The sequence below is a fragment of the Hyaena hyaena genome, unplaced genomic scaffold (genome assembly GCF_003009895.1).
Source record: "Hyaena hyaena isolate Hyena2069 unplaced genomic scaffold, ASM300989v1 scaffold_101, whole genome shotgun sequence".
Classification (NCBI taxonomy): domain Eukaryota; kingdom Metazoa; phylum Chordata; class Mammalia; order Carnivora; family Hyaenidae; genus Hyaena; species Hyaena hyaena.
This window is the reverse complement of record NW_024080733.1, coordinates 2,884,933-2,912,441: the sequence shown is the minus strand read 5'-3', so window position 1 is coordinate 2,912,441 and position 27,509 is coordinate 2,884,933. Positions and strand designations below refer to the sequence as shown.

At 48.6% G+C, this 27,509-nt stretch overlaps 1 protein-coding gene across 1 annotated transcript in view; it reads left to right on the top strand.

Moving 5' to 3' along the window:
• The window catches only part of ABCA13 (ATP binding cassette subfamily A member 13), a 326,881-nt gene that overhangs the window by 204,283 nt on the left and 95,089 nt on the right, over positions 1 to 27,509 (top strand). Inside the window, exons 46-51 of the mRNA XM_039235661.1 lie at positions 2,549 to 2,636; positions 2,781 to 2,782; positions 8,617 to 8,686; positions 13,041 to 13,159; positions 16,266 to 16,353; positions 20,653 to 20,761. Of these exons, the coding sequence (XP_039091592.1) occupies positions 2,549 to 2,636; positions 2,781 to 2,782; positions 8,617 to 8,686; positions 13,041 to 13,159; positions 16,266 to 16,353; positions 20,653 to 20,761 (476 nt within the window). The remainder of the gene's footprint in view (positions 1 to 2,548; positions 2,637 to 2,780; positions 2,783 to 8,616; positions 8,687 to 13,040; positions 13,160 to 16,265; positions 16,354 to 20,652; positions 20,762 to 27,509) is intronic.

Genomic DNA, 27,509 nt, shown 5'->3' with positions numbered 1-27,509 from the left:
GGGGATGGGACTGGGCTGGGGGGAGCGGAGAGGGGTGGGGCGGGGAGTGGTGGGCGGGTCCGGGGGGATGGGACTGGGCTGGGGGGAGCGTAGAGGGGCGGGGCGGGGAGTGGTGGGGCGGGGCCGGGAGAGGTGGGCGGGTCCGGGGGGAGCGGAGAGGGGCGGGTCCGGGAGAGGTGGGCGGGTCCGGGAGAGGTGGGCGGGTCCGGGGGGGATCGGACTGGGCTGCGGGGAGCAGAAAGGGGCAGGGAAGGGCCTGGTGCAGCTTCTGGGAGAGTGTCGAGTAAGTAGCACTTGTCCAAAGACAGTAAGGTCTGAGGAGTGTGGGGGCTCAAGGCTCCCAGGGAAGGAGCAGCTTCTGGTAAATGCGGAGCACGGAAAACATCACATTGGTTACGTTAGAGGCTCACTGAGGGGATTAGGAAAATCTGTAATCTCTTTGCCAAATTCCTATCTGGGTAGAGGTCTGCACCGTGGAAATGATGAGGTTACTTCTCGTTTGGGGCTTTTATTGTAGTGATGGGACGTGGGGGTGCAGTGAGCCTGGCCGCCCCAGACCTCCCTGTGTTTGATTCCTGGTAACAGTTCCGGATGGTATTGGGAAGCAGCAGTCCACGGTCCATAAACGAAGGATCACAAGTATCCATGTGAGCATGACATGGAAGGTTCTTACATTTCTTGGGAGAAGCTACTGTTGGGGCACCTGTGTGGCTCAGTCAAGTGAGAGCCCGACTTCTGCCCCAGTCATGATCTGGCGGTTGGCGGGTTCGAGCCCTGCCCTGGGCTCTCTGCTGTCAACAGCGAGGCCTGCTTCAGACCCTCTGCTCCCAGTCTCTCTGCACCTCTCCTGCTTGCTTGCTCTCTCTCAAAAATAAATAAACAGTGAAAAAAAAACATGAAAAAAGAGGAGGTTTCGTTTTAAGTTCTTTATAAAATAAATCTTTGTGTGCATTTGTTAATTTACGAGCTGCTTCTTTCCAAAGAGATTTGAGGTCATTCTTTCATATAATTAATCTATTGTGCTAATAATACATCGTTTTTCTTTATCCTGGGGATAAATGTTCCCATCATTTTGTAAATGACAAGGTATACGTTCTACAAAGTAATACATTTTCATTTGTAAATACAGTCATTCAGGGTTTTAATTAATTTAAATAAGGCCGTTCCCAATCAGCCCACTTCAGACAGCATTACATGATTATTTCCTGTATTCTCAAGTCAAGGTGTCTCTTACCATTGATGTATAAAATTTAACGTAGACTTTGTTTCCACACCTCTGTCAAGCTAGAGGAAGAGGGCGTCTTATCGCTGATGGTGTCTTCAGTAAGGAAATTCAGCATTGATGGCCTTGGTTCTCATCAATGCTGAACTATTTTTTAAAATTTATTTTATTTATTTAATTTTATTAATTTAATTTTTCTTATCTGTGCAGGATTCTTGCACAGACAGATAAGGATTCATACCCCAAGAACTGAGCCCTGAATGCCATGTGGCGTAGTTTTTTAAATATATTTTTTACTTGTCTCCCATATATGGTAACACACAAATGTGCAGTCTGATTACGTGGGCTCATGTTACAAGGTCTTGAGGGAAGTTGTGACGTACACGAATAGCAAGGTTGCCTTGATGGTTTTTTTTTCGTTCCTTAGGGAGGGGCCTCTACCACATATCTATCTATCTATCTATCTTTCTATCTATCTATCTATCTATCTATCTATCTATCTATCATCTGTCATCTATTCTTTCTTTCTATCTATCTATCTATCAACACTGAACTATTATCAGGCTTCTGAAGCTTGTGCCTGTTAAATAAATACTAAAATTCAATGTACACTTAAAACATACGCAGGACTCTTTTCTGAGGACTTCTCACCAAGAAAGAGCTGTTCCATGCAGCTCGCGTACCAAAAAAATGAAAATACAGAGTTTTGTCGCAGGGCTATTTAATAGAACAAATATTCAGAACAAACCAGAGCTGCAACATTGAGAATGTTTTCATAGATTTTAATATATTAATATGATGAAATATCATGCAACCTTTACAATTCAGGTTTAGAAACCATGCAAAACTGTCAAAGATGGCAATATCATAGTATTCAATAAAAAGATGAGAATACACTGTGAATGCAAATATATAAAAATGCATATCTGTGTGGGCAATACTGTGCTTTCAGGAAAATCCTAAAGTTTTTAATTTTTGAATATTTTTGGGTGAGTGCAAGTGTGGGAGGGGCAGAGAGAGGGGGATAGAGGTGACAGCTGTGCTCCGTGCTGACAGGGTGACGGCAGCGAGCCCAATGTGGGGCTTGAACTCACGTACTGTGAGATCATGACCAGAGCCGAAGTCGGATGCTCAACTGACTGAGGTTCCTAGGCGCCTCGAGAAAAATCTTCGGCCTGGTTTGGCTTTACCATACAGTCGCAACAGCTGAGATCTCTGATCTAAGAATTGTTTGCCTGGATCAGCTCGAGCAAGGGAGCTGTCCTGTGGATCTGAGCCGGGAGTACTAACAAGGGCACCTTATTCCTTTTGTGTTCTGATGAGCAGCAGTGGGACCGAAGACCAGGAGCTCGTCCACGTGCTTTTGAGGGCGTTTGGGGATCAGGATCGGCCCTGTGACGGTTTAAACCCTGATGTAGACCCAGACCCGTAAGTATCCGATGGCTGTGTGAGAGTGAACCCTCCGGCCACAGCCCTGCAGACCCAGAGGACCATCTCCCCGTGAGACTGGTGGCTCTGATGGAAAGTTTCCATCACACGAAATGACCATTAGCCTCAGCAGTGGGTTGGTCCTGAACAGGCTTCATGGGTGTGCTTTTGATTATCGCAAAAAAATTTAATTAATAATAGCATTCAATTTGTGTAACAAAACCCAAAGGTAGAAAGCATAAAGTAGCAAGGAAATATGAAATATCTATTAACTGTTATTCATTTTTAAGGCAAACCTGCACATATGAAAAGATTATATTTAAAAAATTTTTTGTTTACTGTTTATTCTTTTTTTTTTAATGTTTTATTTATTTCTAGGAGAGAGAGAGAGAGACAGCGTGAGCAGGGGAGGGTCAGAGAGAGAGGGAGTCACAGACTGAAAGAGGCTCCAGGCTCTGAGCTGGCAGTCAGCACAGAGCCCGACGCGGGGCCCGAACCCACGAACCGCGAGATCATGACCTAAGCGAAAGTGGGACGCTTAACCGACTAAGTCACCCAGGCACCCCAAATGTTTCTTTATTCTTGAGAGAGAGAGCACACGTGGGAGAGGGAGACACAGAATCGGAAGCAGGCTCCACACTCCGAGCTGTCAGCCCAGAGCCTGGTGTGGGGCTTGAACCCGTGAACCGTAAGATCATGATGGCCTGAGCTGACGTTGGATACTTAACCAACTGAGCCACCCAGACGCCCCTAGACTGTATTTTTTTTTTTTAACTAAAGAAACTTAATGGGGCACCTGGGTGGCTCAGTTGGTTACGGCTCAGGTCATGATCTCAGGGTTTGTGAGTTCAAGGCCCCCGGAGGGCTGATGGCGGGGAGCCTGCCTAGGACTCTCTTTCTGCCCTGTCCCTGTTCATGCGTGTGCACACACGCTCTCTCTCGCTCTGAAATAAATAAACTTAAAAGAAAAAAAAAAGCTTAAATAGTTTCATCACTTTGGGGGTGAATTACTTTGAAGACTGTTTTCTTCTAAATTTGAAAATGAGAATATTGAGACAACATTTTAAGGGAAACTTGTTAAAGCCTGCCTTTCTCTGTCTGCAATTTTCTCTGTAATTTTGCCCGACTGTTATTAATTGAGGGTCTACTGTAAATACAGTGCAGGCATGGGACCCGGGATAGGTACAGGGTCTGGCCCCGCTCCAGGAATTTGCAGTTCTGGAGAGAGCACGTGGGGAAAGTGGTAAAACCATAATGATGTATTAAGGACCAATGCGTCTATTTTGAAGCAATAAATATAAAAATCCAGAGAATAAGGCAATATCCGCAATACGGTTTTCTAAGTCGTGATGACGCCTCTGGCTCATTAGTCATGTTGGCAATTAGTTGGAGAGCGAAGAGCTATTTATTAGTGGGCTCAGTAAGGAAGAGTTCAGAAAGGCGACTTAATGTGGCCTCATTGTGGTGTTTTGCGGAAAAACAAAGACATTTAGCTTCCTACGTGGGAGCTTCTAGGGCGATCCTGAAATGCACAGCATGTAAAATGCACCATTTGAGCAAGTGACATGTAGCCCGGGGCCCCCCTGGAGCAGTGCGGGCCGTACCTGTCGTAAAGACAGCGACTGGCAGATGAAAGGACATTTCTTTATCAGATCTTTCAAGAGGGGGACAGAAGTAGAATCAGTGCTAAGCACAGCAGAACATGCTTAGAATTCGGTTTAGACACAGATCTCCCATGTAGTTCCTTTCAAGGCACCCCTGATGGCTCCCCATACACCCCCCTCCGCTTCCCCGCCCAGGCCCAGAGCCCCCTTCATCAGCCCCCTTCATCAACCCGGCCCGCAGGCCACCCTCACTGGTTTTCTCCTCAGCCTTCCTTTTCCTTCCAGAATCTTCTGTTTGGTTTTCTCCCTTCTCTTTGTGAAATCCACCTGGTCTATTCTTAACCCATTCCTATTCTGTAACGTCTCCTGCCCTGTTTCTTCTTGGTCACCATGACAAAAGGCAAGGGTAGGGGGCCTTCCCATACAAGAGCCCTGCTATCTTAGGGGCTGAGGGCTTTTCCTTTCTTCCCTTCTGGGTCCCTCGGCTGGCCTCATGATTAAAACGACCTAAGACAGATTCACAGGAGAAAAACAGATTTAATTAGTATGTACGGGAGCTCATGGAAATAGAAGACTCAAAGAAGTGAGCAAAGCATGTGGCTCTTATACCTTTTACACAGAGAAACAATACATTTGTGATGCATTGACAAGACAAAGAAGTTTGGGCTTGGGGTAGGGAATTAGTAAAGAAGAAACAAGATTTCTTTATGCGGTCTTCTCCGACTAAGAGGAGAGAGTACCTTTCACAGGGAGATGTATCTTCGCTTTCAGGACAAAGGGTCAGACAGTGCTTGGTTCACACCGGCTCTTTCCTATGTTACTTTAATTCAAAAATAATCAATATGCCACAGTAGCAGTTTTGAGGGCAGCCTGCCCTGAACCCATCACTGTGAATACTTATATTAATACTTTCTGCCCATGTTACAAAAACAAGGTTTGATTCCCGAAGGCCCCAGAAGGATGCGAAAGGTTTTACTTACTTTACAGTGAGTTTCCTTCTGTAAGTGTAAACTGGTATTGGATTCAGAGATATCTTGAGTTCAAGGACATTTTCTCTTCCTGGCTGACTTGACCAATCACTTGATTGCTAAACTAGAGGAAACATTTTAAAATAATGAGTAGGGTTCTGCTTGTGGGTTATTTTTCTGTTGAGATTCTCGGAGCGGCATGTGTGAGGGTGTAATCTTGAATTCCTGACTTTTACTTCTCATACGGAAGGCAGTAAGAGCTCCAGAAAAATCTATTCTGGTATAAACCTGACTTGAAATGTAAGTCTTTCTCATAATAGTAGATGATGTGTAATTTAAATTTTAAAATGAGCTGAAGTTGCCAAGTTTTAGGAGCTGACCGGTAGATTTAAATATCCAGTTTCGTGTCACAGAGGTTGTAATCTGGTGATACTTTTCTCTACATCTCTGAGATACGATGGTCCCTTTTTCCTCCCAGGCTCATTAATGGTTTACATGGCACAAAAGTGGAAGGAAGCAAATTTTATATTCTCCTTTAACTTTAAAAGCCAGGTCGGGGGGCGCCTGGGTGGCTTAGTCGGTTAAGCGTCCGACTTTTCGCTCAGGTCATGATCTCGCGGTTCGTGGGTTCGAGCCCCGCGTCGGGCTCTGTGCTGACTGCCAGCTCGGAGCCTGGGGCCTGCTTCAGTCTGTGACTCCCTCTCTCTCTGACCCTCCCCTGCTCACGCTGTCTCTCTCTCTCTCTTTCTCTCCTAGAAATAAATAAAAAACATTAAAAAAAATAATAATAAAAAAATAAAAGCCAGGTGGGGAGAAGTGAGAGGTCATTTTCATGACTAGCTTACAGCAATATGAGGAACCATCCTGGTCATCTGACGGTCCCTGCACGACTGAGGTTAGGTCCTCGCAGCTAGGAATGGCCGGTGACACGTTCTCTCGGAGGGGACTGTCAGGACAGATGTGGAGGTCACGCATTAAGATCAGAGAGAGTGTGCTGATTAGCAATGGAGGTAAAGGGGCTGAGAGCCCAGATTTAGGGGCCAGCTGCCTAAGCTCACATCTCAGCTCTACCCCCGATTAGCTGTTTGTCATGGGCAAGTCATGTCTGCTGTTTTTGCATCAGCAGCTCTTGGTTCTCTAGAAAGAGGAGCGCTCAGCTCAGATGACGGGGTGGCCCTGTTACCGGACCGAGTACCAGCTCTGAATTCAGGATCTGTTGCTCGCTGCTGGAGAAGCAGTGTTGGTGGGAAAAGAAAGTTGGCTCTATTCTGGGAGCCGGCCATTTGGGGAGATGGTGTGCTCACATCCTGAAGTCCACCTTCCCCGTCCAGGCCAAGCTGGAGGGTTTCAGAGGGGAAGGTGTGGAAAAAGGGAGGCGGGTCCGCTTGCACGACAAGCAGGTGACTGGGCAGTTGGCCATTTCCGACGTGCTCCAGAACAGACCTACTGGTATCTGCCATGGCTGTTCTTGAACGTGGTTGGACCTAGTCTTCTGGTCCTTCATGCTCAGGGCCAGTGGTCTGCCGATCTCAAGGAAACTGAGTTCGCTCTGCCGCAGACCAAGGGACATGGGTCAGCCAGCAGTGAGCACGGGAGTTTCTTGTCAGGGGCTGGACCATTTGCACCTCAGTGTTCTCCCATTGGAGCAGAACAGCCCAGACTGGGAGCATGGGCTCAGGGCGTCAGACACACGTCTTATTCAGCATGATCTTGGACAAGTTACCCGATCTCTCAGAGCCTCCACTGACTCTTCTGAAAAGTGGGGCCAGCAAGAAGTCTTGGCAAACATGTCTGACAGGGTGCCTGTCATTCAGGAAATGTTCATTTCCTCCTTACCCAAGTCCTGAGTAGACAGGAGTAGGGTAAAATCTTGGATTGAGAGCACAGTTTGTTCCAGAAACATGCTTGTCATCGAAAGCACTCTTGTATCAAAGCAAATTTCAAAACCCATTAGCTCAGTTGTGATCGTGTGAAGTTTGGCGTCACGTATGATTCGTATTGCAAGACAACGCTTGTTTTATCAGGTTAAAATTTATTAGGAATGTTGACTCATTTTGCGGACCCCTTGCAGAACACGTTACTCACAGTCTAAGGTTTCACTGTACTTACTACTAAAGCAACTTTTTTTTTTTTTTAATTATTTTAATGTCTTATTTATTTCTAGGAGAGAGAGAGAGACAGCGTGAGCAGGGGAGGGTCAGAGAGAGAGGGAGTCACAGACTGAAACAGGCTCCAGGCTCCAAGCTGGCAGTCAGCACAGAGCCCGACGCGGGGTTCGAACCCACGAACCGCGAGATCACGACCCAAGCGAAAGTCGGACGCTTAACCGACTAAGCCACCCAGGCGCCCCTAAAGCAACTTTTGATGTACAAGCATCAGTTAAAAAAAGAAAAGAAAAGAAAATTCCCAGGATGAGTCCTACCAGAGGAAAAGCTGTAGGGGGGCTGGGAAAAGGTTTGGAACACTGTGCAAGCGGTTTTGGTCGGTTTCTGTTGTGCAGCCTTTCCTCATAATGGAAGTGTTATCATTGGCTGTCTTTCAAGGGCAGTGTCATGTCACCAAGAGGAATTAGCAGCACCTTGTGCTTATTAATTGCTATCTTGGTGCTCAAACTACCTTGGTGTGTTTTTTTTTTTTTTTTAATTTTTTAAATGTTTATTTATTTTTAAGAGAGAGAGAAAGAGAGAAAGACAGAGTGTGAGCAGGGGAGGGGCAGAGAGAGAGGGAGACACAGACTCTGAAGCGGCCTCCGGGCTCTGAGCTGTCACACAGAGCCCAATGCGGGGCTCAAACTCATGCACAGTGAGACCATGACCGGAGCCAAAGTTGGACGCTTCACCAACTGAGCCACCCAGTGCCCCAAAGTACCTGGTTCTTTTTTTTTTTTTTTTTAATGTTTTATTTATTTTTGAGAGACAGAGAGAGAGACAGCATGAGCAGGGCAGGGTCAGAGAGAGAGGGAGACATAGAATCTGAAGCAGGCTCCAGGCTCTGAGCTGCCAGCACGGAGCCCGACGCGGGGCTCGAACCCACGAACCGTGAGATCATGACCTGAGCCGAAGTCGGACACTCAACCGGCTGAGCCACCCAGGCGCCCCATCCTGGTTCTTTTGAGACCAGGTGCCTGCAGTTCAGACAAGCCTGTGGCCCCCATGATCATCTAGGGAGGCTTTGGTAGTAGATCCCATACAGCCAGCCAAGTGAGTGTCACCTAATAGAATGGAAATACTGTCATTATAATAAAACATTGTTCTATGATTAGCAGCTCAAGTGAAAGCAAACGGAAGAGTAGGAGACTTTATCTTGGGATCGGCTGGAGGCTGATGCAATAAACTAGGGAAATAAACTAGCTCTGTAATGGGCAAGATCACTGAGTCTCTCCCTTGTTTGTTAGGAAGAACTCCTCGTGCTGGCGAGTGGATCCCCCGTCACACCCGCGAGCCCAGGGTCCCTGCGCCTGCCAGGTAGGTTTCTGCCGCGTGTGGGATCTTTTCCGAGTCTCAACCCCGTGGGACGGAACTGAGCTCACTCCATCTGTAACATCTTCATTTTTGTTAACTCAGTGAGTCCACGGCTTTTTGGCTCACCCGATTCACTGGGTTTTGGAAACCATGGCACGGTTGGGAAATCATTACGTGGAGGGGGACGCTTAGACCATGACGCGGATGTCCTGTGGCTTCTGTGGTGGCCCTGGTGTTCGTTGCTTGCTCTTCATGGTCATTAACGTCCCCAGTGGCATTTCTTCAGGAAGTTAATGTTATTCAATTCATGATATGCTAGAATTGCCTTTTGGGGGAAATTTCCCTCAGTTTTAAGGTGGGATGACCTTGAGCCTCTGGCTGATGCCACCTATTAAAATCTAAGATACTGAGGTGCCTGGGTGGCTCAGTCTGTTAAGCAGCCAATTCCTGGTTTCAGCTCAGGTCATGATCTCACGGTTCATGGGACTGAGCCCTGCATCCAGCTCTGTGCTGATGGTGCAGGGCCTGCTTGGGAGTCTGTCTCTCCTCTCTCTGCCCCTCCCTTGCTCATGCACGCTCTCTCTCTCAAAATAAATAAAAACTTAAAAAAACCCATAAAAGCTAAGATACCACCTAGCTCTTGGGCTGTGGCCGAGTCCTACAGAAACATGCAGAGGTAGGTATATCCCACAGTTGGATATGGGCCTTAGTGATTCAGCCTGTGCAGGAGAACAGAATGAAATTTATTTGGAAAACTGATTGGAACTCCCCTCAGAGGAAATCCCAAAAGTTAATTAATAAAAAAGGATGGGCCTATTAGCAGAACCTCGACAAGCTAACGTGCTGTCCTCATTTACAGAAAAAAAAAAAAAAAAAAAAAGGAAAAGCAACAATCTTTGAGTTGATTGAGGGTCTATTAGGGAAGAAAATGGCCTTGTGAAGAACATATTTCCAGGGTTTTCCATTTAGTGGCACAGGGGACTGAAGGTTTTGTCTTGGATGGACATGGCCCATTTTCTTTAAGAAAAAAATTTTTTTAATGTTTATTTTTGAGAGAGAGAGAGACAGAGAGAGAGAGAGACAGAGAGACAGCACAAGCGCGGGGAGAGGCAGAGAGGGAGATATAGAATCGGAAACAGGCTCCAGGCTCTGAGCTGTCAGCACAGAGCCCGACGCAGGGCTTGAACTCAAGAACTGTGAGATCATGACCTGAGCCGAAGTTGGACACTGAGCCCCCCAGGCGCCCCAAGATGTGGCCTGTTTTTCTTCTCTGAGACAGTCTGGGAAGCTTTGCCCGTGACCGACCTAAGCGTTAGGCGAGACTGCTCACGTGTCCCTGGGGCCCAGGCTGACAGCGCCCCCACCTGTGTTCCCTGCTGCTCTGCAGGGACAACCCACCTCTCTTTGGCTCGAGAGTTTCTGGACACATTGATGGATTCGGTCCTGTCTTTGTTACTCTGTTTAGTCCTGAAACCAGTAACTTCATTCCTCACTTGGTGTGTGGCCCTGGTTTAATCATCCTGTTCCAGCGATGCCTTTTTTCACGAGCTGCCTTCCATCTGTTGTAACTGGATTGGATATCAGTGGCCAAGGAATGTGTGAATAAATACCAGAATGGTAGAAGCAGACGCCCTGAAATTCATGTACGATTTCAGTAACGTGCATGCAGGGGAAAAGGTTCACGTGACATGGCGGGGAGCCGGACAAGCCTGGAAGGGGGGTTCAAGCTGTACCTAATGGGCCTCTTTGCTGCAACCTCTCTGTGACGCTCTTCTGGTGATGTGACCTCGCCCTTGCGCTGACTGTAGGCTGCAACACATGCAGCGTTTTCCACAGATGACTGATGATTGCTTCTTGTCCGTGGCACCTGGGTTCCTTGGGGACTCACTTTGAGAAGCGCTGGCCCACACGTTGGGAGGCGGAGGACTCCTGTCCAGGAGACAGGATGTTGAGGTGGAATTCACGCCGGCGCCGCCCTGCAGGCTGGCTCCAAGGAGCTGCACCAGGTGTGGGGGGGGCCAGCCGGGGCCCACGCCAGTTCCCTGCTCTCCGGCCATCACGCTGAGCCCAGTGACCGGTGTTTTCTCAGAACCTGAAGTGCTTCTCTCCCCTGAAACTCATACATGTCGCCCAGAAGCGTGCCGTGCGGGATTATGTCCCTTGCGTTGGATTTTTATCAAACACGGGAGTCTTTCCAAGCCCTACGGCAGTGCCGTGGGGTCGGCTGTGATTCTCAGGAGGACACGCTATTTCAAAGGCATGCTGTCAGAGACCTCTGAGGGGGCCATAGCCGAGCTAGCTCCGAAGGACGAGTTTGGTTCAGGGCTCCACTGTCCTTGGAGGGCAGCACAACATGACCAAACACTGGCCACGAGGAATGAGCCTGGTGGCTTCCCACGGACGGCATGGAGGGCGCACTCCCATCCTCCGGCTGCTGGAAGGAGTTGACTGTGTGAGGCTCACCCTGCCGATCAGAAGAATGTCCCCTTTTCAGCATCCTTACTTTACTAACACCTGCAGAGTGTGGGCCACAGAAGGCGGCCTTACCGGTTCCCGAGATTCAGACCCCCGCTGGCCGTTGTTCTTGTCCACTTGCAGGGGCCACATTCCGACAGACCCCAACGGAGAGGATTAGAAAGAGAAACCGAGGGCATCTTCTAGCGGAGCTGGCTTCTTGAGAGGAATTTGAATTCTCCTGCAAGGCAGTCCTCTAAATGCAAACCACGTTCTGGAGGCATGCGTCCAGATGCAGTGGGCGGATTGGAAGGGAGGCTGGAGGCAGCGAACCCATAAAGGGTGTCAGTTCACCTGGCACCGAGCCCACCAATGTTGGCCGACTTCTAATTGATAAATCATACTCATCCCACTGAGTGTCTTTCCCCCCATCCTTTCTACCAAGAGCCTCAAAGCGCTGTGTTGAATTTATCTCCGACTCTTACGCGGCTCTTTTCTGGACGTCAGAACCAGCACGCAGCCGCTGGAGGGGGTGGCTGGTGTCCTTTGCACGGTGCAGATGGGAAAGCACGCCGTAGGGGCCGATGGGAGGGCTGCTGGTGGTGTTAGACCCCCATCAGTGTGTCATCTCTCCCACACCCCCCCGGGGCAGGGCAGGGCCCCTCTGTGCTGTGACTCTGTCGTGATTCTGAGCGGGCGCCCCCAGTGAGGGCTGAAGAGCCATCTGGTTTCTGCTTTAGGTGCTTGTGCGAGAAACAGGTGCCTTTGAAATTCTCTCGCTGACTCTCTTTTAAGTCCATCCGACGCCAGATCTCCTCAATGAGAGTAGTTTTTCACTTTTGGGTTCTTACAAATCCACCCACACCCTCGTACAGAAAAGGATGGAAAGTTCCAGAGCGTAATTGACGACAAAGGTCATGCTGGGATTCGGGCATAATTCTCAAAGGCAGGTGACTCATAAAGAGATTGAGAAATCGGGACGTGTGAAGGGCCCCGGATCATTTATTAAAAAGAGAGAGCTAGGATATGTCACATTTAAAGTAACATCAGGGGCGCCTGGGTGGCTCGGTTGGTTAAGTGTCCTAGTTCGGCTCAGGTGATGATCTCGTGGTTCACGAGTTTGAGCCCTGCATTGGACTCTGTGCTGACAGCTCAGAGCCTGGAGCCTGCTTCTGATTCTGTGTCTCCCTCTCTCTCTGACCCTCCCCTGCTCATGCTTTGTCTCTCTCTCTTTCTCTCTCTCTCTCTCAAAAATATAAATAAAATATTAAAAATTAAAAAAAAAAGTAACAGGGACGCCTGGGTGGCTTAGTCGGTTAAGCATCCGACTTTCACTCAGGTCATGATCTCGTGGTTCGTGGGTTCGAGCCCCGCATCGGGCTCTGTGCTGACTGCCAGCTCAGAGCCTGGAGCCCGTTTCAGAGTCTGTGTCTCCCTCTCTCTCTGACCCTCCCCTGCTCACCCTCTCTCTCCAAAAAATAAAAAAATAAACATTAAAAAAAGTTAAAAAAAAAAAAAAAAAAGACATTAGGGGCGGCCAGACCTGCTAAAGCCCTGAAAGAGGCACCTGCTGAATGCACTTGGCAGGCAGTTTTCAATGGTGATAAATATGGAATATGACTTCCTGTAACTTTAACTGAGATGTACAATTTATATGTTTCAAAAGATGTGCAGGAACTTCTCTATAAGGCCACTGTCATGGGTGATGTCCCCAGGAAGCAGGCTGTTTTTGTCCCCCNGAGTCTGTGTCTCCCTCTCTCTCTGACCCTCCCCTGCTCACGCTGTCTCTCTCTCTCCTAGAAATAAATAAAAAATATTTAAAAAAAAAAAAAAAGTAACATCAGTACACCTGTGCATGGCTTCTAACTCAGTTTCTGTTTTTGCTCTCTGGAAACCCTCACAGATGTGTGCAAACAGAAGTGCCGGAGCTCCCTACCTGACCAACCACCTGGGCCACACTCTGCTGAACCTGTCCGCCTTCCACCTGGAGGAATATTTGCTGGTGCCGGCTGCGCATCCGAGGTGCGTGTGGGCCTTTCTGTTTCTTTGGAAATCCTACGGTGTCAAATGCCAATGCTCTTAAACACTCAGGAGTCCAATGCTGACCTTGATGCTCATAAAAATGCCGAAGAGGGGCACCTGGGGGGCTCAGTCGGTTAAGCGTCGACTTCAGCTCAGGTCATGATCTCACAGTTCGTGGGTTCGAGACCTGCGTTGGGCTCTGTGCTGACAGCTCAGAGCCTGGAGCCTGTTTCAGGTTCTGTGTCTCCCTCTCTCTCTGCCCCTCCCCTGCTCATGCTCTCTTTCTCTCTCAGAAATAAATACAATCTTAAAAATTTTTTTTAATGCCAAAGAAACGCTGTAGGCCTGAATAAGGTTCCTTACTGCTCACTTTCCCTCTTGAACATGGGAGGGCTAGGAGAGGGGGTTCATATCAGTGGAGATTCACTCGGAGAGCCAGAGGAGGTTTTACTGCTTTGGAGAATAAGCAGAGCTACGTTCGCATAATTTAATATTGTCCGACCTTGAGACTTCCGTCTCCCGTGGCATCCGATATGCAAATGTGGCTGCAGCTGGTGTCTTAGGTAGTTCCTGGGAAAGCTTTTGTTTTGTGCTGAGTTTCCTCGAGCCCAAGGGGGTGAATCTAGATGAGGGTGTTGGGGGCGAGTGCTTCTCGTTGCTTTATATTTTGCAACCGCAGTTGCTGTGCCATCAGATTTCTCAGGACCTCGAGCAAACCCTGCGGCTTCTGTACTGAAGCACCCGTTGGTCCGTCCTCAGTGCCTGCAGACTACCCCCCCCCCCCCCCCCCGGCCCCCCTACCCTTTACCTTCACTGTCCCAGGAACTTCCTCCTTCTGGACACGGCCCGCCCCCGCTGTGCCTTGCCTGCCTCTTTTCCGATGCCCCTCTCGTACGGCTTCACACCTGTGCCGGAATCTGTTTTTCAAAGGTGGGAGTTTGTATGTCTGAGACTTAGAGTAGTATCTGCTGCATAAAAGGCATTCATTGTCTCTCCGGTGAATTCATTAAATTTTTTTAATGTTAATTCTTTTTTGAGAGAGAGAGAGAGACCATGAGCAGGGGAGGGGCAGAGAGAGAAGGAGACACAGAATCCAAAGCAGCTCCAGGCTCTGATCTGGCGGCACAGAGCCCGATGCGGGGCTCGAACCCACAGACCGTGAGATGATGACCTGAGCCACCCAGGTGCCTCTCAAGTGGATTCATTTTTGAGTGAGTGAATGAATGAATGAATCAGTGAATGCATTAAGCCAGATGGGAATGTAGCCTTATTCTTTTGCCTCAGTTTCTCTCAGGGTAAGGGCACTGTGGTAGAAGTCTGTTCTTCAGGCCTCTTTTATCCAGAATGTGGGAACCAAAGTTAAATATGTGCCTATCTTTCCCTCTCCCTTCCTTCCTTTCCTTCTTCCTTTCTCCCTCCCTCCTTCCTCTTCTTTCTTTCTTTCTTTCTTTCTTTCTTTCTTTCTTTCTTTCTTTCTTTCTTTCTTTCTTCTTTCATCTTCCCTCCCTCCCTCCCTCCCTCCTTCTTTCCTTCTTTCCTTCCTTCCTTCCTTCCTGCCTTCCTTTCTTCCTTTCTCTTAATAACCAAACAGTAGTGCTTTATTGATAAGATTACTTTCAGTGGATACAAAATTGCTGTGTAAAATAAGTTTTCAAAATACCTGTCTATAGGTAAAGATTATCTCTTGGTGAAAGCAAGTATCTTTAGGGGTGCCTGGATGTCCCAGCTGTTTGAGCATTGACTTTGGCTCAGATCATGATCTCACAGCTTGTGGGTTCGAGCCCGGGGTCGGGCTCTGTGCTGACAGCTCAGAGCCTAGAGCTGCTTCAGATTCTGTGTCTCCCTCTCTCTCTGCCCCTCCCCTGCTCACACTCTGTCTGTCTGTCTCTCTCTCTCTCAAAACAAGTAAACATTAAAAAAATAATTTAAAAAATTTTTAAAAAAGCAAGTGTCTTTAAGTAAAGGTATTTATCTAGATTTGGGCAGCAGATCAAAGGTGGATTTAGAAGTGAGACATGGAGGTCACCCATCCCTGCATGACCCTGACCAGGTGGCCCCCAGCCCTGATACTCACACGTACACAGGGGCGTGCACTGACCACTTGCAAATGGGCCCCCAGCTCCACCTTTTATTTTATTATTATTTCTTTAAGTTTTCTTTTATTTTACTTGAGAAAGACAGTGAGCATGGGAGAGGGACAGAGAGAGGGACAGAGAGAATCTGTGCTGGAGGCACAGAGGCCGATGCAGGGCTCAAACTCACAAAACCCTGAGATCGCAACCCGAGCCGAAACTGAGAGTCAGACAACTAACCGCCCGAGCCCCCAGGCGCCCCTCCAACTCCACACTTCAAACAACTCTGACTAGTGTAGTTCATGCCAAAATAACCCAAATAATTTGTGCCTTGATTCACGTGAGCCAGTACAGACTCGCAGCCAGTATTTTTGGAAGCTGAGTGGGTTCCAGGTGCGACACAGGCCCACGCGACACAGAGACACAAGGGGTAGTCCCCACCCGGAGAGCTCACAGAGCTGCATAAACGATAAACTAAACAGACCCAGGGTGACAGTTAATGGGATGGTTGGAAATGTCGGGTATTGTGAGACCCCCAAAGAGGAGGAAATCTTCCCCTACTGAAGTTCTCCAGGGTCGCCTTCCTGAGCGAGGCGATGTTCATGTTGAAGACGGCAGAGGCCACAGTGTGGAAGACAAAATGATGCAAAACGGGGTGGCTGGGAAGAGCGGGACAGATCGCGTGAATTGGAATAGCCGGTGTGTGAGAGGAATGACCAGTAATTAAAACCAGCACCGTGCTGGTGATCACAGCCATGTCCGGGGCAGGGCATGTGCTTCCTAACAAAACGTGGGTTCTGGGAAGGACACTTTCTAACATGGCAAGCCTTAGCTGGGCCTGCTGAATACGCGGGGTCCTCCCTGGACGCCTGGCCCTTCTGTGCTCCGAGCACCTGCGCGGTCATGTCACCAAAGCTGGACGCTCAGGGGGCGGCTGTCCTCAAACCATCATACCTAGTTAACGTGACAGAATGCCCTCTGGTGGGACGTCCTGGCTCGCTGATGAAAGCACTAACAGCTGCTACTGTTACCAGGATGGGAGGCTGGTCTTTCGGAGTGCAGATCCCTGATCAAGTTCAAGATGCAGATGCAAACACATCAAGCCCAAACACTCTGGCAAAGGTAATGACTTTCCTCTTCTTTCTTCTTATGTGAGAAAGTGGCTAGGGAAACTCGGCATGCACATACATCCGTGGGCGTGAGAGGAACCAGATCCAGCCCCAGCGTTTGTTACTTCAATAAAAATAGTTGTACAAAAGGGAAAGTGAGTCACTTATCTTTAGACCCTAGAGCAATGGACCAAGTAGCTTACTGCTCTTTGTGAAGATCAGAATTCAGCTAATAAGAATGCTTTAAACTTATGAGTAAGAATTCAGCTAATAGGATTAAAGGAAATGAAACTTTATTTGTTTGTTTGTTTATTTTTAAGGTTTATTTACTTTGAGAGAGAGTAAGCACATAAGCAGGGGTGGGAGGGGAGAGAGAGGGAGACAGAGAATCCCAAGCAGGCTCTGCATTGTGGGGTCCAACATGGGGCTCGATCTCACGACCGTGAGATCATGACCTGAGATGAAATCAAGAGTCTGACGATTAATTGACTGAGCCACACAGGCTCCCTGGTAGTCTATTTTTATAAATGCCCATTGTCAGAATAACTGAAGACATCCCTAATTTCTCTGGTGGCCAAGAACTCTTCCATCTGTGCACTTAATTAAGTTCCCCTCCTTGCAGAAGGCCGGATGAGCCCAGAGCCAGCACAGGGAAGGGGCGTCTGTCTACTCAGGACTGTGTGTAGGGTCTGGGTTTTCAAGGTGGGACCATCCCAGTGAACTAGAAATATTTCCCTCGGCATTGCTGAGAACATGTCGGCAGGCTCCTCAGTTGTATGAGAATGGGCGTTTTTGAGATGCCTGTTTGAAGCTGGGGTAGAGGAAGGATGCCTTTACCCACCTGTGGGAGCTCCGAGGCCATCCATCCCTGCAGAAGCTTCTCCAGGGAAGGAAATCAACCCCGTCTTCGATGGGGAAAGACCGGAGATTCAAAGCTTTTGTTCCCAGTGACCAGTGAACTAGTTCGGTGTGGGTCTCGACTGAGAGAGAAATCTGGAAAGAGCTGATTGCGACGGTATTGGGCCCGTGTGCAAACCCATCATATGATCAGTAAGGTTGGCCTTTGTGAGCTCAGGAGGGCGCCCTCCTGTGTGGTGGTGAGACTTCTGTGGTTCAAGGGAACCTGGAAAGGCGGAGGCAGGTGCATGCTGGGACTTCGCTCAGTGTCGTCAGGGATCTGTGCCGCTGTTTCACTAGGATATCTGTGAGGAACATTTTAACATTCATGCTTCGCAGTAGGATCCCCGAAGACAGGTGTGCATCATATTTCACTAGGTGGTTGCTGACGCAGAGTTTAGTCATTGTGTAGACTTGGTCAGACATCCTGCCTTGAGCTGAGGGTTCTTCAGGCCTCTCTTCCTTCACAGGCAGCACAGAGGACTAGATTTATGGCTCGATAGGAAAAGATAAGATTGCCAAGATTCAGAGCTAGGTAGAAACATCACCAAAAAGACTCTCGCTGGCTTCTCAAACATACGACACGGCCAGTGTTCAAATAAGCCAAATTGGTAGACAGAATCTGTTCATTTCCTCTAAGAATTTTTTTCCTTTTTAATCTATACCAGCCTAGAACATTCTTCCTAACGGATGCCTTGTCTTTGCCTGCAGACACCTAGGGCCCGGCGGCCAGGATGTCCCCAGATCTCTGCTTTGGTGACAAGGCTGTGCGACTCATGCATGTCCCCGACCCCTGCTCCCCTTGGGGTAGCCTTCTGGGCTGACATGTTTTGGGCAGTGACTTCTGCTGTTTCTAATGTTGTGTGTCATGTCCTCTGCCAGGCACGGGCGTGCAGGGGTGTTGGATCTGGCCCTCTGGGCCGTGAGCGCCTCCTCAGGAGGCCTGGGACTTAGGGGACGGCAGCGGGCCAGGAAGGGCACCTGCTGTCTGTGGTTCTCACCTGGCAGTGGGCAGCTGACGTCAGGTCAGGTTATTACTTTCGCTTTTTCAGTCCTTACCCACCAGGCTTTCCTTTGGCTTCAGGGTGTGTTCCTAAGACACCACCGGGTTGGTTCTCAGTCTTTTTTCTAGAGAGAATGGAGAAATTTGCATGGAAATAGGCCAGCGGTAAACAAGCGTCTCATACTGCAGAATGTCTGTCCTGGGAGCCTCACAAGCTACTTCGCTCACATCTGGAGTGTTCAGCTTGTTTGATCAAAAACACCTTCTAGAATGTAGGCGCTTCAGATCAGAAGGCATGTTTCCCTGCCTGGGAATTGGCATACCTTCCAAGATGCGCAGTGAAATTGTGGGCATTTGAATATCTATCCACTGGTGGTTTTTTTTTTCTTCTTCTTACAACTTAATGTAGTTACTTTTCTCAGAAGCTGTTGCTCGTGATTCCTGACATGAAGGTCTGTTTTGAGCTGTCCTAATGTGTTCTTGAAAGCAGATTAACTTCCTCTGCCAGTTACTGGATTCTTCTGCATCCTGACGTATGGGCAGGTGGCACAGGAAATCCAACAGCTTATTTCCAGAACATAGTCTCACATTGTAGAAAGTCATTCTTCAGAATAGAGGGAGGAAGGAAGGAGGGAAGGAAGGAAAGAAGGAAGGAAGGAAGAAAAGAAGGAAGGAAGGAAGGAAAGAAGGAAGGAAGGAAGGAAGGAAGGAAGGAAGGAAGGAAGGAAGGAAGGAAGGAAGGAAGGAAGGAAGGAAAAAAGAGAGAGAGAGAGAGAGAGAGACCTTTGGACCCTGCCAAGACTGAAATGTTAATTTTCAGATGATCCTAGTCGTCAAGTTCTCCCAAGTAAGGGCCAATGTGCAGAGCCGAGATGAAGTTCAAGAATATGGCAAACTGTGAGCCGTCACTCCTTGCCAAGAGAATTCTGTATGGCAGACAAGCAAGCCATCAGTGCCCCTAGCAGGGAACGGACGCTCATGTAGCTCCCGAGTCTGCGGGGCCGGGCTGCTGTGGGCTGTGCTCAGCACGCCGCCCAGGCTTCCCTCCCTGAGGGGGTGCTCCCTCCCCGGCCCCTGGTCCTGCTCCCTGCGCGTGCTCCCCACTTCCACGCTCTCTGTGGCCACTGACTGCTCTCTGTCGCTTCTCCGTCACCTGTGATGGGCACCTGTGCAGAGGACATTTGGAAATGCACCTTTTGGGCAGCTTGTCGGGCTGCTTCCTGCCTGTAGAGAGTTGGGGGCAGAGCCCTTGCCATTTGCCGTATGGTCCCGCTCCTCTGGGAGGCGCCATGGGCTTGCCGTTTGTCCGCTTCGCTCTGGCTCAGACACACTGCTCTCTCTACAATTAGCCAGGGGTGTTCGGGGAATGTTAAGGTACCAGGGGGTGACACCCCTGAGGTTCCCAGATGACCATCTATCCCTGGAGAGCCTCACTTAGCACCACCACCCTTCTGGATTCTTCGAGGAGTTTCTGGCTGCCACCCCTCTGACTTGGTCTCCATTCCAGGCTATCTCTTGACTTTTTGCCTCCCGATCTCCATCACCCAAGTCAAAGAGTGTGTTAGAAGCGTCTGGGGTGTGGTCCTGTAACTCTGCAGACTGTACTTGGACGGGGCCCTCCCAGGGCCGACTTTCTGGGAAGCAGTTCTACATAGGCAGCATTGTCTGTGACATAAGACAGCACCGTCTAGAGAAATGAGCTGTGCCGTCAGTGGAATGAAGACCGGAAGCTGCCAGTTGATTCATTAGATTTTTCGCAGACACTTAACAGCTTTCTGAACTGAGTATACTTTTAAAAAAACCTATTTAATAAAATACTGATACCTTGGACTATAGATACTGATGGATCAATGAGTATTTTTCCTGCCACCCCCTATCCCAGCTTCAATAACGTTGTCTGTCTCATGCTCTCACCCCCGTCTTTCCTCTCCTGTCTGACAGGCGCGCTATTTTATTCTCCATGCCCAGCAGCTAACTGCTCGGTGCAATTTGTTTTGAGAAAGAACGTCCCACATTCAGTTATTAATTTGAAAGTAATCATTTTTTTTTTCTAGTCATTTTCTCTGCTTTTAATTTGCAGGTCAGATTTTATTCGCTTACCCAGTGAGAAAGAAGAAAAAAAATGATGGGTTCAGGTTCCTTTTTTGCTGTGAGAATATAATTATACAGCAGCATCCACATTTGTTCTGGGGGAGATTCATCTATTTTTAGCTGGAAATTATATGCTCTAGATAACTATAAAACTAGCAGACTGAAATGTACTGCTCCCTGCCAGCCCTGTGGGCACATCGCCTCAAGTCCCGCGTTCAGGTGCTTTGAAGCTAATTGACACGCGTGCCTTGTGTCCAGGAATAGCTGACGAAGACTCAGGGGCTGATTTCACAAGAGCCATTATGTTTCTCTTTGTTTTAGGTGTGGTACAATCAGAAGGGTTTCCATTCCCTTCCGTCCTACTTAAATCATCTGAACAACATTCTGTTGTGGAGGCACTTACCCCCGGCTGTGGACTGGAGAAAATACGGTAACGTTCTCTTCCATGCATTATGTCATCGTCTGCTGTTGGAAGACAATGTTTTGAAAGGTGAAAGAAGCAGAAAAGATCAAGCCCACCAATGTGAAGCATGATGAGAGGGCTGCAACTTGGCAGCCTCTTTGTGTATAAATCCAAGCCAAGTGGTGGGTCCCATCTGCCCCTGACCAGTGTCGTTAACTCCCTTTAGCATCTTGCAGGTGTGACCTCCTCTGTACCGTGAGGGTCAGAAGGACGGCTGAGGGTTCTTCCTTAGTGACTTCAGTATCTTATGGAAGCAAGAGTAATTTCCTTTTGTAGGAAGTGCAGATCACCCTTATTGTTGGAAAGGTGAGCATCGTAATCTGGTCTTAACTCATCAGTGATCCGAGCTGATCATGGCCTTAGTACCTGTGCGTTCACATTTTGACCTGCTGACATTATTTAGTATTTATTTGAAAATGACTTATTTCAAAAAGCAGACACACGTTCACTGGAATCCTGGGTGAATTTATCAATTTAAGGGGCTGTTATTTGCTTCCCTTGGGTGGGATGAATTGTAATTTATTAACTTCTTTCAGTTTCTTAAAAAAAGGAAAGAAACGAATTCTCTAAAAACCAACAAGGCTAACCCATCATTATTTATTTATTTATTTGTTGTTTTAAAAAAATTTTAATGTCTATTTATTTTTGAGAGAGAGAGAGGCAGACACAGAAGCTGAAGCAGTCTCCAGGCTCTGAGCTGTCACAGGCTCTGAGCTGTCAGCACAGAGTCCGGTTTGGGGCTTGAACTCATGAACTGTGAGATCATGACTTGGGCTAAAGTCAGAAGCGTAACCAACTGAGCCACCCAGGTGTCCTCCAAACCCATCATAATTTATTCACAAGATACACCTGTTGAAGAATCACCTCCCATGGAAGTCCGTGTGAAGTGATTACCCCCGTGTGTTTGCACTTGACCCCAACCTCATCTTTTACTTCCATACTGATTTTCCCTTCCCCACCAATTTTTTTTAATAAAACAGGATTTGGTTATTTTGTGACATGGCAGTTATGTTGGAACGATAGCAGGTAATATAAAAGTAAAAGAGCACATGCCTAAGAAAAGCAGAAAAAAAGGTGCGAGCCCCTTGAATGGCAGATAGCAGAGCAGTGTTTCTTTGGTGTGTGAAGTGTGCAAGGGTCCCCAGCAGAAATTGAGCGCCCGTGGTGTCGTTTCATTTCCTATCCATGTTGTCGGGTGGGCAGTATTAGCCTGCTTCACTGATCAGAAAACCAAGGTTCAGCGAAATCGCCCGGTGGCTGTGGCTCTGGGCAGGTGACGCCACGGGGCCGGCCATGATGTGGCTGTGGGTCCTGCTGACAACAGAGACTTGGCCATCCTGCTCCAGCAACCCGAGAGATTACCTTCAAGGGCATGGATAGAAGCACTTCCCGGGGACCTTCGCCAACAGTGGACGTTGAACCTTGGGCGAAAGTATGGCCAAGAGCTACCGTAGGTATCGGCGATGCAAGAGAATCACAGCAATCTTCCAAGTTCCGTGGGGGAGGCCAGTTTGACCTCATCATGAGAGACAGTTGAGGTTGACCTTGTGTGACCTTGTGTGACAGAGCGAGGACTAAGCACTTTACTTAACAGACAGCCTTTATGTGTATTTGACAAGAATGCCATGATCAAAGCAGTGCATTAGAAAGAACAATCTGGGGGCGCCTAGCTGGCTCAGTCGGTTAAGCTCTGACCCTTGGTTTTGGCTCAGGTCATGATCTCAGGGTTCGTGAGATCGAGCCCCACACTGGGCTCTGTGCTGACAGCACAGAGTCTGCTTGGGATTTTCTCTCTCCCTCTCTGCCCCTCCCTCCTCAAAATAAAGGAACAATCTGGAAGCCATGTGTGGGAGCGCAGAGAGTGGGTTACAATCAAGTGACCTACTGGAAGTTTGTTGCTAACAGTTGGGAAGTCATCTGTGTAAGACCAATGGAGGACAAGAAATGAAATTCTAGGGTTCAGACAGATGGGGAGAAAGGGTTCAGGTGTTAGTTATGGGGGCAGGGGAGACTTCAACGAACCTGACATGCAAAGAAATGTAGAGAAAGAGTGTAAAGCTAAATCTGAGCTTACGAAGGAATGACTTCCTTGGCAGTACGGGTGATATCATATGAAAGAAGTTGGGAGGAGTATGTTTCCAGGGAAGGGCTGGAGTGGTGTGTACAGGTGCAGGGAGGCCGGCCTCGAGTCACATGTTGGGTGATGTGTAGGAGGACTCAGAAAATGACAGGCACAAGTCCTGTAGAATGGTCCTGAGCAAAATCATGCGTCGTCACACTCAAGAAAGATGGCGGCCAAGCCGGGCAGCGAGCAGGCCTGCGTCTCAGAGGAAGAGGCAGGAGACAGTCCCAGCTGGGAAGTGGCACAGAGACCGGGAGGGGCGGAGTTTCAAGCGAAAGGGCAGGAGAGACACTCAGGTGCTGCAGGATCGTTAGGAAGTGTGAGAATGCGGGGCTGAGGTTGGTCGCCTCCAGGGGGCTGGTCCAGGGGAGGAAGGCATGGGGATCCAAGTGGAGGAAACACAGCTGACAGGCTGTTCTGGGGGGTTGAGGAGGCTGCACAGCTGTCCCTGCTCTGTGGGAGCTTGGTGAGGAAGTGCAAGGAGGGAAACTGTGTGTGCCTGTGTGTATGTCTGCATGCATGTGTCCCTGTGTGTATGTGTCTCTGTGTGTATTTGAATGTGCCAGTGTGTCCTCGTGTGAATGTAAGTGTGTCTCTGTATATGTGTGTGTGCTCATCTGTGTGTATATATGTGTGTGTGTCTGTGTGTGCACGCACATATGTTATATTTTCCGTGTAACATATGCTGTACTCTTACAATACAGTGAGCTGGAGAAAAGAAAGTTATTAACATCATAACCAAGAGAAAATGCATTTATGGTATTGTTATTAAAAAAATCTGTATACGTCAGCTCGTGTGGTTCAGGGTTCAGCTGTGCTCGCAGAAATCTTATAGGCCAAAAGGCAGTGGGATGATGAATTTTAGGTACTAACCAAAAGTCATCAACCATGGATTCCATATCTGGCAAAATTGTTCTCCAAAAATGAGAGAGAAATTAAAACAGTCGAGATAAGCAAAACCAAGGGGGTTCCTTGCCACTTGACTTGCTCTATAAGAAATGATAAAGGGAGATCTTCAGGTTAAAATAAAAGAACATCTGGGGCTCCTGGGTGGCTGAGTCGGTTAAGTGCCCAACTTCAGCTCAGGTCATCATCTCATGGTTCATGAGTTCGAGCCCCCCGTCAGGCTCTGTGCTGACAGCTCAGAGCGTGGAGCCTGCTTCTGATTCTGTGTCTCCCTCTCTCTCTCTGCCCCTCCCCCATCATGCTCTGTCTGTCTGTCTCAAAAATAATATATAAACATTAAAAAAAAGAATACCAGACAGTAACGTGAAGACCTATAAAAATACAAAATTTTCTGGTGAAGGGAAAATATAAAACAAACACAAAAACTGCTATTACTGTAAATTTGGGTTATATAACTTAGCTTTTACTTTTCTATAAGATAGAAAAGTGAAAGCGTAAAATATTACAAATGTGTTAACGGGGACCGGGTGTAAAAAGGGGTGACGTGTGACACCAGTAACAGTGTGGGGGGCGGGGCTATCAGGGAACAGAGATTTCATGTCCAGTGGCAGTCACAGTGCTGTTGTGAGGGTTGTCAGAGGCCCCCAGCACGTTGGGGTGCGCCGGCCGGACAGATCTGGGGTGAGAGGAGGAGTCAGAAAGGTAGTTGATGGGGAGCCTGTGCTCCAAGACACCAACAAAATGTCCCTTCCCAAATGACCGAATTGTGTCACTACCAAATGTACTTTAACTCATTAGAGCTGAAGTTACACTCATAAGTCTTGAGTTGGGTTCCAGATGTGAGCCGTGATCCTGAGTCCTGGCGTTTGGTCGAGCCCCTGGGTCACCATCCGGGGTCACGGAGCAATGCTGACCTGATGCAGGTGTGGGTCACTCGTGTCTCGTGTCCATCCCAGACGGTGTCCATCCCAGAGACCTTTCTTGAGTGGAGGGGACTCTCTGTTGAGAAGTCGCGCTGCCTTGAAAAATACATTCGTGCTCTGTTACCGGCAACATTCATACTTCATTTGTTTATGTCAGAATTTCCGTTCTCATTTGCTTGTTTATGCGGTCGTCACGGGAAGGGAGGTCTGAGCTGTACGTAGGGGGCGTATTGATCACAGCACCCGGCGGAGGGATGAGTTTTCCTCTGGGTGTCAGTGAAGAGCTCTGTAGGCAAGGCTCGGAGCAGAAGCGCTTTCCTGCCCCCTGGGTGCTTTCTGTGTTCCCTGGCAGTCCCCCAGAACCAGGCCCCGAAGGGCGTCCTGGCACCGCGAACCGAAGGCACAGTCACTGCGTCGCAGAGACGCGCAGCCTGCTCTCATCTCCGAGTCCATTGTGTATCTCTCTATATCTATGGCTACATCTGTGTCTACGTCTATATCTGTATCTACGTCTGCGTCTGCCACATCTTTATGCATTCGCCAGCCGATGGACACTTGGGCTCTTTCCCTAGTTTGGCCGTTGTGGATTGCGCAGGCTAGGTCCACCGTGGTCCCGTCTGCATGTTGGCGTCGCCTGAGAATTTTGAGCAATGCTCAAGAGAGACTCTGATCTGAATGTCAGGAGATTTTAAATGACCCGGGTGATGCCTGTGGACAGCCCAGTTTGGGAAGCACTGGGCCACCCTGGGGAGCTTCGTGGCTGACTGGTCATGTCATCCCTGAGGCGGGGGACAAAGGATGTGTGGGGATCAGGTACAGAGTGCCACCCTCACTGCCTCCCCATGCTCATGTGCTGGGACTTTACACCTGCAGGGGACGGGACGGGGCGGCTGTGTGCCCAGAGCCAGAAAAACCTCTTCTCCTTCCCACCCAGCCGTCCTCCTCATTGGTCCCTTTCCTTCTGAATCCTCTTGAGGCCACAGCTCCCTGGGGTTCCGGGAGCCCCAGTAGGTGTGCTTGCTTGCTTGCGGCGTTGATGATGTGGCTGTAGCTGGGGCAGGGGTGACATGAGCCTGGGAGCAAGGAGGGACCTAGATTATGTTTGCCTGCATTACTTATGCCAAGTTCCTAACGAGAGACCCCCAGCGTGAGAGCGGGAGATCATGCCACATCTGTTTAACAGCTGCTGAAGTAACTTCTAGCGGGTATTGGGGACCAGCTGTCATCAGGGACCTTCAGCCTGAGCATTAAGGGTGTGGAGATACCTGAGAGCACATGGGTGACGGTGCAGGGACATCCTGGGATGTGAGGACTCCGAGCTCTGAGCAGCATCAGGACCAGCCTCCCCTTGGCCCCGATCAAGGAGGGGCAGCAACGCACGGACACATCACAGCCATCACACCCCGAGTGACGTTCGGGAGCTGTCCCACACCTCAGGGAGGGGACACTGCACACCCCCAGAAAGTCTTATCCTGGGAAACATCTTGGGAATTTACACCCACACGGACACCAGGAAATGTGTAAACTCTGGGAAACCTGAGAAGACAGACAAGACAGAGAGGCCGGCTTGAGATGGAAAAGGAAGCTGGCTGTTATGGCCACGTGGCAGCCATCTTCCAGTATATACATGTCTTGAATCCGCAGTTGTACCCCTTAAATGGACACAATGTTCCTTGTCAGATGTACTTCAGTAACAAAGGAACTGGAAGATGCAGGTGGTAATACACATTTTCCCTGGATACAGAGAAGCAGGTTATTGATCGCAGAGCTCTCTTCCCCACTCAGAATTTTTGATGTAAAGGACTAGCACAAAAGATCCTCTAAGAACACAGAGGAAAAAGATGAAGCAGAACTGACAGCGGGGGAAGAAGCAGAGGAATTAGGTGGAGAAAGGAAGCAGACGGGCAGTGAGTAAGGAAACAAACAGCCGTGTCAGATGAAAACCATCAGCGAGAACCAGACAAACCAAGGCTGGCCCAGTGGGAGGGTTTGTCGTGATCCAGGCAAAGTTCCCGAGCTGGGAGTTTTGGAAATAGGAATCATCGATACGCAATCCTGCTGAGTGTTCCAAGGTTCAACGGTAAAGATGGCATTTTTATTTTACAAAGCTATAAATAGCAAAATCCTATTACTTTTAAAGTCGTACAAATAAGGCCAGCTTCTGAGTCTGAAAAACTTCCTTTAAACCTCCTCTTTCACCCAGGGCTTATTTTGAGGAGTGTTGTTTACATTTTAGGTGTTTGTGATTTGCCTGTTGTCTTTCTTTCATTGATTTCTAGTCCGATTCACTGTGGTCAGATTCTGCATCTTTTAAGTATTTTAGGTCTGGCTGAGGTTTGTTCTGTGGTTTCGGGCTTCCATTTGTCCGTATCTTTGCTGGTTTTCTGTTCGATGGTTCATCATGTGCAGAGGAGGAGGTATCGAAATGTCTAAACATAACGGCGGATTTCTCCATTTGTCCTTTCAGCTGGATCAGGGTTTGATTCTGGTATTTTGAGGCTCTGACGATGGGTGCACCCATTGTACTGAGCTCTGCCTTTTGACGGGCTATTCATGTTGCATGGGCGTCACCTACCCATGAGGTTAAGTCTGACACTTCATTGCTGGTTTTATTTCCTCTGTTTCTTCACTTGCTTTCCTGTGAGTGGCTTGATTAGCTTTTCAGGATTGGGTGTTCTCAGTATATCCCCCGTCTAGTTTCCTCAGGGGTGGTTCTGGGTAGATGTGTGACTGTCACATTCTACTGCTCCTGACAGTTGCCGTT